This window comes from Carassius gibelio, chromosome A2, assembly GCF_023724105.1.
Source record: "Carassius gibelio isolate Cgi1373 ecotype wild population from Czech Republic chromosome A2, carGib1.2-hapl.c, whole genome shotgun sequence".
In the NCBI taxonomy this organism is placed as follows: Eukaryota; Metazoa; Chordata; class Actinopteri; order Cypriniformes; family Cyprinidae; genus Carassius; species Carassius gibelio.
The window spans coordinates 5,498,949-5,513,062 of NC_068372.1; the positions used below are offsets into that span (position 1 = coordinate 5,498,949).

At 38.1% G+C, this 14,114-nt stretch overlaps 2 protein-coding genes across 2 annotated transcripts in view; one reads left to right on the plus strand and one right to left on the minus strand.

The window, feature by feature from the left end:
- zyg11l (zyg-11 family member, cell cycle regulator, like) overlaps positions 1-14,114 on the minus strand; it is a 220,955-nt gene that overhangs the window by 17,680 nt on the left and 189,161 nt on the right. The window lies entirely within an intron of this gene.
- LOC128024918 (phosphatidylinositol 3-kinase regulatory subunit gamma) lies at positions 1,652-7,364 on the plus strand. Its single transcript, XM_052610802.1, has 8 exons — positions 1,652-2,025; positions 3,498-3,588; positions 3,708-3,806; positions 4,122-4,317; positions 4,391-4,513; positions 5,045-5,157; positions 5,351-5,533; positions 6,353-7,364. Exons 1-8 carry the CDS (start codon positions 1,962-1,964, stop codon positions 6,534-6,536), a joined length of 1,053 nt encoding a protein of 350 aa, XP_052466762.1. The 5' UTR covers positions 1,652-1,961; the 3' UTR covers positions 6,537-7,364.

The window sequence follows — 14,114 nt, forward strand, 5'->3', positions numbered from 1 at the left end:
ATTAAGAAATATTAAGAAACATATATAAAGCCACAGCAAGAGAAAGTATTAACTGAGGTTGGCTCTTTAAACCAACCAAATGCACCGCAATGGAGGTCAAAGCACATATAATGATTCATATTCTCTAATCTGTGCATGCTAACAGAGACTAAATGAAGTTGTTAAGCTGGAAACACAATGGCCATGGCTCTGTATACGCACATCCTGATCTTGGCATAGTTTTCCATAAACCACCAGAAATAGACCCACTATCACTTGTGCTTACTGAAAAGTGATTTGTTCCACATCAAAAGCCATGATATTTTGTTCCATTTATAGTGGATTGTTTGTATTATATGCCTGTTTCATGTATTTGTTTGTATTAAATGGAAAGGAGATGTTTATTGAGCCAGTGACGTATGTTTGAAACTGATGTTATCAGAGCATCAGTATGCGACAAATTCCATAAGTTTATATGAAATGATCATATAAATAGCAAAATAAACATAAATTCTATTTTGACATCTCAATATGAAAAGATGTTTATCACCATGAAATGAAATATTGATATAATGAGCGATTACATAGATTACATTTGAATCAATTGTAAACAGGTTGGTAAAAAGCATCACATGGAATCAAACATATTATAAAAGCATAGCATTAATGACCTGCTATTGCTTCATTAATTTCATAGTTTCTGCAAAGAAATGCCAGTTATGTCGTTTTTGCACACAGAAAATGCAGAATAGATGGAATAGACTTGAAATGAACCAAGTTGATGTATTTGTATTATTACTGTCAATTGTTGTAATGCTTGCGAGGAACTGGAAGAACTGGAAGAAGCCAACTGCTTATAAGACCTTAAGCCAAGTTTATGCACATAACATTTACCTTATGGCAAATATGGCAGCCATTTCAGTTCTGTACTACATATTAAAACTGATATTAAAACAACACTAAACAATTTCAAACAATGAGTGAATCCAAGATTTCATTTAATAGTCTTTCTGAGCAGCTTTGTCATCCTCTTCCTCAAGATATCATCATACAAGCACATTTTTATGTATTTAAGAAGCACGATGGTTTGCAAGCTTAAGCAGCTAGTGTTTGAACATTAGTGAAGCGTGCAACTTTCCCTGTCAGGAGACAGACTGAGACAATGCCAACAGAACACAATGTTCCCTTCTGAGGGAACTCCCTCTATGTGCAGCTGGCACCAAACGCATCATCCCCTTTTACAATATATAGGTGATTCTAAATCCTCTTGACATTTTTCTTTATTCATTTAGACGTTTTTTATTTTATTTCTTAAACATAAAAAATGACAGTTTGTGCGTGCAGAAGACTTAGAGTTATGACTTTAAACAAGTTGTGCAAGAAATGTACCGAAGGCACAATGCAGGACAAAAACGGACCGTATCACAGTCGCGGGGAGAGGGGGGTAAAACTCCTCACGTTAACACAACAACGGCTTTAAATTAGTGGATATAATTAATATAAAAACCAATTAATCACATTCCATCCAATGATTTTATAAAACAATGGGAAATTATAATACAACAAACTAATAATAACAACAAAACGACGACATCCTGCTTGAAATTTCCCCCATGAAAAAAGAATGGTATCGTCCAAAGGCACTTATATCGTCCCAAACCTTATAAGAGTTAGATTTACTCCGATGATGTTTAGAGCTGTACATGCTATTGTTAACGTGCTGATCATGTTTTATATTCTGCCACGCGATTATAAGATTTATTGATACGTTTTATTTTAATGACTGGCTGACAAATAATAACTGGCCAATTTAATTAAGACGAAAAAACAGGAATATTCGGGTTTTTTTTAACATTGTTGGCCAGTTTTTAATTAGTAATCTTAGATGTAACAACCGGACAGTCGTTTATAGTTATTTAACGTTTTGCAGTGTTCAAAAGGGCTTAATTCACTTCTGCAACAAGATCATTGTTAAAGGAAGGATGTCATCGTCTGCAGAACCGTTTTCTTACATCGAAATGAGTCGAGTCCGCTCAGCTGACTCTGGTACGTAACTTTATCTCTCTTTTATTTGCTTCTAATCTTTGTTTATTTGGTGTTTATTCTGTTTAAGTCACTCTGCCTTTGTTCTGGTTCAGACGCGAAAGCTAAGTGTCAAGCGTTATTCTCGAAAACGACAACAACAACCTATCAGTGTGCGGTTAAGTTTACATTTATGAAAGTTAGCTCGTAAGCTATGAAAGTGAGTTAAATCAGTTAAATCAGGCTTTTGATTCGTTGAGTTCTGCATGTCTCAACATGTCATCTATACGATCCTACTATGGCGAAGAGATAGCTTATGAATATTAAACAGGCAATGGTGACGGATGCTTGGTAACAGTCTCCGAGCGTCCAATCGCTTAACTTGACCAGTATTCATGAGTCTTAGTTCAGCCAATCGCAGAGGTCCGCTGGGCGACGTCACGTCAAGTTAATATTCACAACTCTTAACCTTTTCCATAGTAGAAACCTGCACGCGGCTAATAGCAGTGAAATCCTGACTTTTATTGTAGTCTTTAATTTCCAATTCAACGATTTGCAACTCCTTATTGTGTCATGATGATGCATGGATATGTGTAACTGACAAAAATGAAACAAAGACGAAAATGTTAGTGCTTCGTCATATTTGAAAAATTCAACATGTAAGTTAACGAAATATTTTATGTGCTTCAAATATTTAATGCATTAATTAATTTTACAGTACAGCTATTAAATATTCAATCTATTTTACACAGAGAAATAAAATCCTGTTAATGCTTAATTATGTTTTCTGTGTAAAATAGTTGAAATATTAAATATATTAACGAATTTTACAGTAAACTCATTTTAAATATGATTTTAATAAACGTTTTATTATATTATGTAATTAATCATAATCAGAATATATATATATATATATATATATATAGATATATAGATATATAGATAGATAGATAGATAGATAGATAGATTTATATTAGGTCTGTGATTTAAAATGATTAATTGTGATTAATCGCATCCAAAATAATGGTTTTTGTTTACATAATATATGTGTGGGTGCTGTGCAAATATGTATATCATTATATGTAAATCAACTCATGTATATATTTAAGAAATATTTATTTAATATGTGTGGGTGTGTATACACATGTTTTATTTTAATTATTTATACATATACCACATATGTTTCTTATTTCTACATGTATGTGTGTTATATGTATATAAATACACACACACATATATGTACACAGCACACACACACACACATGTAAACACAAACTTTTATTTTGGATGTGATTAATCGCGCCCACAATTTTTCCAAAATCCATTTTAAGAGTTTTTGTTCATAAATTACTGATTCAATTTAATTTCAGTGACTAAAACCCAACAAATTGGCACTTTCTTGTTAAGGAGCTGCAGGTTTTCCAGTAAAATTAGGGCAGAAATGTAAGAATCGCTCAGCTGTTCAGTAACCTGTTGTTTGATGTTTCTTCACTCAGTCGTCAGCAGCACCGATCGTCTCCTAAATCTGAGAGAAATGCTCCCCGATGGTTTACAGGAGGCCGAATGGTACTGGGCCGACATATCAAGGTGAGCTTTTATTTTCTCTAAAGTGTTTCATCATAGTATTTGAGTCTTTATCAGTTCGTTTGATTATTATTCAATCAATGCTACTTCAAATCGAGCTCCGCTGTGTTTTGAACCATCAGGGAGGAGGTGAATGAAATACTCCAGGGCATGCCGGATGGGGCTTTCCTGGTCCGAAACGCCTCCTGCAAGCGGCACGGAGAATATACATTAACTGTGAGGTGAGGACTGCATGCTTCAGAGCTCAAACTGTTATGAAAGGGGTTAAAGTTTTACTAACAGTGGCTAGCTATTCACACATGAAGCAGACTTTTGTCCATATTGCTAGCATTCAAAACTTTTGATTATTCATATGCATTGCTCAGAATTCATTTGGACAACTTTAAAGATGATTTTCTCAATATTTAGATTTTTTTGCACCCTCAGATTCCAGATTTTCAAATAGTTATATCTCAGACAAATATTGTCCGACCCTAATAAACCTAAATAGAAAAATAGCTTTGCATTTACAGAAAAAGCTGTATGTGTGTCCACAGAAACAATGGCACCAACAAACTCATCAGGATCCAGCATCAAGACGGGAAATTTGGGTTCTCTGAGCCTCTGACGTTCAGCTCGGTGCCGGAGCTGATCTCTTTCTACAGACATCGCAGCCTGGTGCAGTACAACAGCTCCCTGGATGTCCCGCTGGCGTACCCTGTGTCCCACTGCGACACGCCGCCCTCCTTCACCGTGAGTCTCATTCTGAACGTCTTCTCTTTGGTCAAGTGGACACCTTTAGTCATTAAACTGATTGCATTGTCAGGATCTGCCTGTGAAGGAAGAGTTTCTGAGTGCGACCAGAGAGAAGCTCCAGGAGTGTTTGAGACTGTTTCAGAAGACGGCCGAGTACGAGCGCCTCTATGAGGCTTGCACCACACTGTTACAGGTGCGCCACGGAAATATTCAAATCACCGTTATTATAAGACTGGTTTTATTAGTTTAAGTTTTTATATCATTTCAGTTTTAGTATTAGAATTCTTATTTAATTTTTTCCTAGTTATTAGTAGTTGTTACATATTAAAATGATACTGTGTAGTTTTTATTTTTATTTTATTTCTTATACTTTTATTTTTGGTTAAATTTATGCTGTACTTAATTACATCATGTACAATTAATTATACAAAAAATTGCATATAAATAATAATTATTAACTCTAATATAACTGTGTTATAAATCTATATAATACATTTATATAGAACTATATATTAGAAATAATACAGATTTAACTGATGTTTATTATTTACATAAGATGAATGTATTTCTAATCACTGCCAACTAGGAACAAAAATATAAAATGAATATAAACTGAACATTTAGTTAATTTTGAAGTATGTATGATTATTTTAAAGCCAGTGATTTAAGTTTTAGTTGTGTAAAGACAGTATATCAGATAACATTGCTTTATGCTGCTTTACAGGAAATCCAAAGGAGAAATGCATCTGAGGCCGTCAGTTTCTCTGAAGAACAGCGTTATTCTCACGAGAGCTCGTGCGAGGATTTCCAGGACACAGACCAGAGCGAGCTGAAAGAGTGAGTGTTATATGAAGAAGGACTCATTTGATTTAGGCTTTCGGGTGAATGGACTTCCAGTGGAGGGACCATGTCCTCTCAAAATCTCTTCCTTGAACTGTGTGACATCAGACACCAGGAGTTATTTGTACTGTAACGCCAGCGCTGATCTCGGAGCTGCGGCCACACATTAATGGAGTGTTTGTTTCCTCAGGTCTGAATGTGAGGTGAAAGAGGAGGAGGAGGAGGAGAAGAGTGTGGCGCTCCTGCAGGAGGAGAGCTGGTTTGTGGGAGATCTGTGTCGACGTCAGGCGGAGGACCTTCTCCGGGGAAAACCGTCTGGAGCTTTCCTCATCCGCAACAGCAGCTCCAAGGACTGTTACGCCTGCTCCGTGGTGTAAGTCATCAGTCAGTGGGGTGTGTGTCCCTGCACCACTGAAGCAGTCTCCAGTCTCTGGGGTGGATTTGTAGCAATAGACAAAAAAAGTCCAAATTATCGATTTTTCTTTTATGCCAAAAATCATTAGGATATTAAGTAAAGATCAAGATATTTTGTAAATTTTCTACTGTAAATATATCTAAACTTTTAATTAATTTGAACAACTCTAAAGGTGATTTTCTCAGTATTTAGATTTTTTTGCACCATCAGATTCCCGATAGCTGTATCACAAACAAATATTGTCCTCCTAACGAACCAAACATCAATGGAAAGATGATTTATTCAGCTTTCAGATGATCTATAAATCTCAATTTTGAAAAATTGACCCTGTTTGCATGTTCCATATCTAAGATATCTTCCATATCTATAGTCTCAGACTTGTGAGAATTCGTTGCATCCTATTCTGTCCACCCGAGTAAAACGACAGACCACTATTTGCGTTACGTGACCATTGTTAATGAACCAGTTCATTTAATTGAACAGATATTAAACAACCTTAACAAACTAGTTCACCCAGACATGAAATGAAACCCTCATGTTGTTTCAAATCTGCAAATCACCGATGCTAAAATGATCTTCCCTCATCAGTCACTGATTGTCCCTTCACTGTCAGTTCTTCTCTGCTTTGTGCTATGATTAAAGCATTTAAATGAGCATTTTAGCTCTTTTCGATTTCATTTTGGTTACTTTTACAGCAATTCAGTGGTTCGTTTTCTTGTTTTGCAGTTCTGGTTCTAGTTTCATCTTCCCTGACCTGCTCTTGTCTCTCGGTCACAGGGTCGGCAGTCAGGTGAGGCACTGCGTGATTCGTCACACGGAGCGCGGCTTCGGCTTCGTCGAGCCGTTCGACCTCCACAAGTCTCTGAAGGATCTGGTCCTGCACTACCATCACACCTCGCTGGCGCAGCACAACCAGGCTCTGGACGTCCGGCTGGCGTATCCGGTCCACATGTCCAGCTGAGATGACCTGCACTAAGACTGAAGAGATCTCGTCATAGTTTGGCGCATCTCTTGATTTTACCGTTTGAACAATGCGCAAAGATCAAAAGCGACGAGTTTGTTTGTATATTGCACTTCCCAAAGCATTCCTCGCGCTCGTAATGATACTCCAGTACTTGAACAAGTGTTTAATGAGCCTTCTCTAGACACGTCAGAATGTGTTTTTAAGGGGTTTGTAATACAGTCATGCTCTTTTAAGCAAACCGGTGCAGTAGTGGTTTTTGTTGGGATGATTATGAATGATTATAATCTTACAATTCATTCATCACCGGAAACATTTCAAAAATGTATTTTCTGAATGTAACATTGAACTTTCAAATCTTGCTTTATAACTTAAAGCAGATGCCTGCAGTTCAGCTTCTCAAGTAAGGATTTCATGTTTTTGACGCAGGATTTATTTGTCATCTTGAAAACCGGGTTTAGATCATAAAAGTTGGATTACATTTTAAAGACTGCTTGAACATTTTGAATACATTTTGAGTAACAGGAAATGTATTTGTTGAACTTACGTTTCTGGCACACTTCTTCTAATGTTTAGCTTTTGTTACTATCCTTTTTTTAGGAGAGCCAGTGTAGTTGTCTTACAGGCGTTTCATGTACAGGTGTGTCTTTGGGTAATGACACGACACCAAACTGCTTGTTCTTGAGATGAGCAACTCTCTGTAAAATGATTTTTTTATCTGTCATTTGGCAACAGAGGAATGTTTCTTCTGCAGAGCTTATTTTTTGCTACAGTGTTTTCTGTTGCATGCTTCTTAAAAAAATAAAAACAAAAACGATTGAGTATAAATTCAGAGCTCATGTCTGATTTATTAAATGCATTGCTCCCAGACATTGGGAGGTGAATAACCCAATGCTGTATGGGTAACTCTAGAGGGATTTATGGTTGCACTGCTGCTAGTAATTCAGAAGAACAGCCTGTTCAGGAGGGAAGTCTGTGTTTATATGTGGGTCATTGTAACAGGTTGGACGTGAGATGGGTGTTGGGATTAGCCCTCGCTCTCTGCGTCAGCAGTATGGACCGGCTTAAAAGCTTTGTGTGTGTGTGTGTGTGTGTGTGCAGCTGTTACATCATGCAAGGACAGCCTGTAACAAGTTTGCAGGTGTGTGCAAACCCTGATTAGCTTATAAAGGCCCTACACTACACAAAAATCAATCAAATCTGTCAGGACATGAAATCCGAATGCAGCTGTCCTTTATTTTCTTTTATTTGTTGTTGAGCAAGTAGCTGTTATATTTTACTTAGATTTTATTTAAAGTAACGAAAATGTTTTCTTTTTATGGTGTTAGATTTACATACTACCCTGAAATAAACTAAAAAAGGTATTACAATTACTTGTATGTGTTTTATGCTCAACCTGTTTGCAGTAAAAAAATAAAAAATAAAAGTTGGTACTTTTTTGAAGTAAAATTGAAATGCAAAAATAATTTTAACAACAGCAGGAAGTGATAATAGTGACAGAATGGTTTGTTTATTCATAAGTTGATCATCCAAACAGATAAGTGTGGGAAAATTAAAACAGCGCAAGCATATAAATTAAAGCATTTTAAAAATGAAAACATTTAGATTTCTGTCTCTGTTTGTAATTATATGTACCTGGGTCGAAGATGTTAAGATGTCCACATCAAAAGAAATGTACAAAAGTGATTGTGTGTCCATAGTCCATAGACATTAAATGCAAGTAAAATGTCTACTTTTAAGGTTTCAAATAAGTTTTTAGAGAATAAAATGTCAAAATTTGGTTGAAATAATGTTACATTGTCATTCAGTGTAACACAATATTTATGCAAAAATTCAAACAACATGCTTATTCTTATTCTGTGTATATATTAAAATATCTAAAAGAATAATGGAGCATACTAAATTTTATTGTGTTTCAAATTAGTACAAAATTCTTATTGACAAATGGGGAAAACGCAGGATAGTGGCAAATGTTAAAAATGTAAAATTACAACTCATTAGTATTTCGGGTGAAAGTAATTAGTCTTTTAAAATGTCATAAATAGATTTTTGTTGTAAATATGCCTGACAAGATTGTTACACTGAATGACATTTAACTGGGTGTCTTCTGTAAATCGGGACATTTTTTTTGTGGGGGGGGGGGGGGTGATTTGACTACGACAATTTAAAGCAGTATTACACTTTTTTATGCTTAAACACTTTTTTGTCTTTGACCTATCTGTGTCATGTTAAAAGCATCATGTGCTTTATGTTAATCAACAAATTTTTAAAAAGTGTACTTTTGCTCAACAAAAGATTATTAAAACATAAGATTTAAATTTGACTTTACTGTAAAACTGTAACTTGACTTCATTAGGAAGTGCACTTTTTAAATGGTGTGTTCGGCGTCTTCTGTTTATTGGCAGATGGCTTTGATCAGTGCATTACTTGCATCTCCTGACAGTTTGGATCGTGAACATTCATTGGATCTCCTCTGCATTCGTCCTTCTCAGGAGATATTCACACAACTTCTCAACGGCCTCAAGTTGAATGCTGTCCATAAAAGCATCTGTCAGCTGTTTCAGAGATGTTGGAGGAGGGAAATGGCTTCTTTTGTGCATGCTTTGTGTTCGCAATCATTATCATAAAGCTTAGAGGTTGTTAGGGGCACTCCTGCTGAACAGGCTCCCGTGATTTAATCTAACAAGTCTAACAAGTCATTCATGTCACCCTAAGCTTGTACCAAACCCTGCTCAACCCTAACTAGACAAGAACAAAAACAAGATAATCACAGCATTTTATTTCAGATTATATTTGCCCAACCCCTGTATATACTCCTATAAACACACCTGTATCTATATTTCTTTCACCCATATTCTCCAGGAACTATCAAAGCAGAGATCTTCCCTCTATATTTGGATTTAATAGGCTATATTTTTAATACTATTTCTATTTGTTAATACTATTTCTTATATCGTGTTTATTTCGTGCAATTATATTTCTCTTCCTTTCTACAGTGAAATATCACTTGTTTTACTGTCCACTTCATTCACACAACAACAACAACAACAACAAAACATTTAGTGAATTGTTGGCCTTCTGGAAAGTATGTTCATTTACTGTACATGCACTCAATAGTTGGTAGGGGCTCCTTTTGCTTTAATTACTGCCTCAGTTATGCATGGCATGGAAGTGCTCAGTTTGTGGGACTGCTGAGGTGGTCTGGAAGCCCAGGTTTCTTTGAGAGTGGCCTGTAGCTCATCTGCTTTGTTTGGTCTCTTGTTTCTCATCTTCCTCTTGACGATAGCCCATAGATTCTCTCTGCGGTTCAGGTCTGGTGAGTTTACTGGCCAGTCAAGCACACCAACACCATGGTCATTTAACCAACTTTTGGTGCTTTTGGCAGTGTGGGCCGGTGCCAAATCTTGTTGGAAAATGAAATCAGCATCTTCAAAAAGCTGTTCAGCAGAAGGAAGCATGACGTGCTCCAAGATTTCTTGGTAAACGGGTGCAGTGACTTTGGTCCATAGTGTTTTTTGAAAACCAACACCAGCAGATGACATTGCAACCCAAATAATCACAGACTGTGGAAACTTAACACTGGACTTCAAGCAATTTGGGCTATGAGCTTCTCCACCCTTCCTCCAGACTCTAGGAACTTGGCTTCTAAATGAAATACAAAACTTCCTCACATCTGAAAATAGGACTTCGGACCACTGGGCAACAGACCAGTTCTTCTTCTCCTTAGTCCAGGTAAGATGCCTCTGATGTTGTCTGTGGTTCAGCAAATTCCTGGACACGTCTGTGTGTGGTGGCTCTTGATGCCTTGACCCCAGCCTCAGTCCATTCTTTGTGAAGTTCACTCAAATTCTCGAATCGATTTTGCTTGACAATCCTCATAAGACTGTGGTTCTCTCGGTTGGTTGTGCATATTTTTCTTCTACACTTTTTCCTTCCACTCAACTTTCTGTTAACATGCTTGGATACAGCACTCTGTGAACAGCCAGCTTCTTTGGCAATCAAAGTTTGTGGCTTATCCTCCTCGTGAAGGGTGTCAATGATTGTCTTCTGGAAAACTGTCAGATCAGCAGTCTTCCTCATGATTGTGTAGCATAGTGAACCAAACTGAGAGACCATTTTGAAGGCTCAGGAAACCTTTGCAGGTGTTTTGAGTTGATTAGCTGATTGACATGTCATCATATTCTGATTTGTTGAGATATATAATTGGTGGGTTTTGGTTAAATGTGAGCCAAAATCATCACAATCAAAAGAACCAAAGAATTAAACTACTTCAGTCTGTGTGCACAGAATTTATTTAATACACAAGTTTCACAGTTTGAGTTGAATTACTGAAATAAATGAACTTTTCCACAACATTCCAATTCATTGAGATGCATCTGTATATATAGCCTAAACTTGTATGCCCCGGCCTTGTATTCATACATTTATATTTTGATATAGGTTTACTCTGAGAGCATGTGTGTCTAACCTCTTTTGTAGTGGTGGTGTTTCTCACGGATTGCATTGCTTTACTGTGTGCATGGGGTTGTGCGTGTGTGGTACGATCAAGACACTTGTTTCCCAGTCTATCCTGAAGTAAGACTGCAGCCCTGTGGGTTGTTGGTGAGAGTGTGTGTGCTACAATATGTGGTCGAATGGTGGGTTGTTATGATGACTTCTCTAATATAAAATATGTTTTTTTTTTGGTATTTTTTTTTGGGGGAACAAGACTGCAGGATAGGTTGACTTGAGTGCTAACTTGTTATAGTTGTTTAAAAAAAAAAGAAAGAAAATGGAAGAGTTGCGGGACCTGATTGCCCAATTGACAGCTGAGAATGAAAGATTGCGATTTGAACAACAAACCGCCTTTTCTACAGGTACTGCTCTGGTTAGTGAGGCTACTGTAGCAGATGGGACTCTTTTAGGGGAGGCAAGAGCTTAGACCATTAATCAGCTCGTTTTTGTCCTGAGTGACAGGAAGTGTCCAAAATTTAATGGAAAGTCAGATATAAAGGTATAAATAAGTGGGTTGATGAGGTACAGGTGTGTATAAGGGCCCGTTGCATCCTTGCAGATGACCAAGCTTTCTTCCTTTTTCCTTTTCAATCCTTTCAATTCCTTTTCAATCATTTAGATGGGGAAGCTCGGGAAGAAATTAGAAATCGTTCAGTGGCAGAGAGAGGGGATTCAGCTAAAATATTTGTAGCCCTCCTTGAGTTGTTTAGTTGTTTGTCGTATATAGCTTTACATTAAGCGTTTCTTTTCTCGGATTCTGCAGGAAGGGCATTTTTGGAGTTCTCCCTTGCCCTGTTGAGTCTTGAAGAGTGAGTGTTTAATAAATTCAAAACACCTGCAAAGTTTTCCTGAGTCTTCAAAATGGTCTCTGACAATCATTGACACCCTTCACAAGGAGTGTAAGTCACCAAAATAATTGGAAAAAAGCTGGCTGTTCACAGAGTGCTGTATCCAAGAATGTTAGCAGAAAGTTGAGTGGAACGAAAAAGTGTGGAAAAAAAATATGCACAACTAACCAAGAGAACCGCAGCATAATGAGGATTGTCAAGCGAACTGGATTCAAGAATTTTAGAGAACTTCACAAGGAATGCACTGAGATGCAGTCAAGTCATCAAGAGCCACCACACACAGAAGTGTCAAGGAATTTGGCTATAGTTGTATTCCTCTTGTTAAGCCACTCCTGTACCACAGACAACATCAGAGGCGTCTTACCTGGGCTAAGGAGAAGAAGAAATGGACTGCAATTAGTCCAAAATCCTGTTTTCAGATGATAGCAAGTTTTGTATTTCATTTGGAAACTAAGGTCATAGAGTCTGGAGGAAGGGTGGAGAAGCTCATAGCCCAAGTTACTTGAAGTCCAGTGTTAAGTTTCCACAGTCTGTGAAGATTTAGGGTGCAATGTCATCTGCCGGTGTTGGTCCATTGTGTTTTTTGAAAACCAAAATTGCTGCACCCATTTACCAAGAAATGTTGGAGCACTTCATGCTTCCTTCAGCTGAACAGCTTTTTGAAGAGGCTGATTTCATTTTCCAGGAGGATTTGGCACCTACCCACACTGCCAACAGCACCAAAAGTTGGTTAAATGACCATGGTGTTGGTGTGCTTGACTGGCCAGCAAACTCACCAGATCTGAACCACATATAGAATCAATGGGCTATTGTCAAGAGAAAGATGAGAAACAAGAGACCAAACAATGCAGATGAGCTAAAGGCCACTGTCAAAAAAACCTAGGCTTCCAGACCACCTCAGCAGTGCCACAAACTGAGCACTTCCATGTCATGCTGAATTGAGGCAATAATTAAAGCAGCAAAAAGCCAGAGGGCCAACAATTTACTAAATGTTTTTTTTTTAAATTGGTTTTATGAAGTATTCTAATTTGTTGAGATATGTGAATTGGTGGGTGTGACAAGTGGGGTGGGGTTGAGAGCCGTATGAACGGAGCAAGGCCAGTGGAGTGATTGGGAAATGAGCAGATGAAGGATGATGCCCATTTCCCAATCACTCTACCGGCCTCGCTCCGTTCCCACGGCTGTCGGCCCCGCCCCACTCGTCACAGTGGGTTTTTGTTAAATATGAGCCAAAACCATCACAAAGACTTAAACTACTTCAGTCTGTGTGCACTTAATTTATATATTACATGAGTTTCACAATTTGAGTTGAATTACTGAAATAAATGAACTTTTCCTCTGCATTCTAATTTATTGAGAAGCATCTGTATATGTGCGTCGTCAGCCAATGTGTGCCTTCTTGGAGCATCGGGGTGAAGCCATGCGATGGGAGTGTGAAGGGGTGCCGGGAGGGTCAAGAGACAAAAGTCAGTCACTTCCTTTAGTTTATGGGGTTCAGTACGGGGTGGAGGGGAGATCACATGTGGATACTTGCAGTTCAACAGTGAAATCTGAGGGATATGTTAAGGCGTCAGCAGGAACAGCTGAATCAACTTGCTCTGGTTGAAGGCCCCCAGTTCCAAAATTCTGCTATTAGTAAGAACCCTTTGAAATGTAGGCATTGCCAATGTACTGGTCATTTCACTAGGGACTGTTTTGGGCTCTCTCACCTGGCTGCATTGGCAACCAGGGAACAGCAGTCACACTTGGTCCGGCCATCAGAAAACTAGTTCCCACCAAACTGCAGAACCACCAGTCGGTTGGGGAATCCACTGGCTTTATTCTAAATTATACTGATTATGCACCTCTATTAGTGTCTTCATGTCCACATCTTAGTGTCCTCTTTGGAGGAGTTTCGATTCCCTGTCTATTAGATAAGGGTCCATGGTGACAACTCTTACAGAGAGTTGTTTTCATAAGTATTTTGACCCTTTGGGGTGGGAGAGGCTTAAGCCCTGTCAGTGGCTTCAATTGCGGCCTTCTAATGTGCTTGAGATCCCATATATAGGATACTATAGGATACTGGAGCTAGATATTTAGCTGTGTGGCAGTTCGGTTCCAAAGTGCGGGTCGTTGGTTGTTGCAGATCCTCCTGGTGGGCTGTGTGCCCAGGTCTCTGGTGTCATGGGGATGAATGTCATTTGGTGGTGCTACCAGGAGCTCTTTGGGCAGCATGGTTTAGGTTGCCTACTGTATC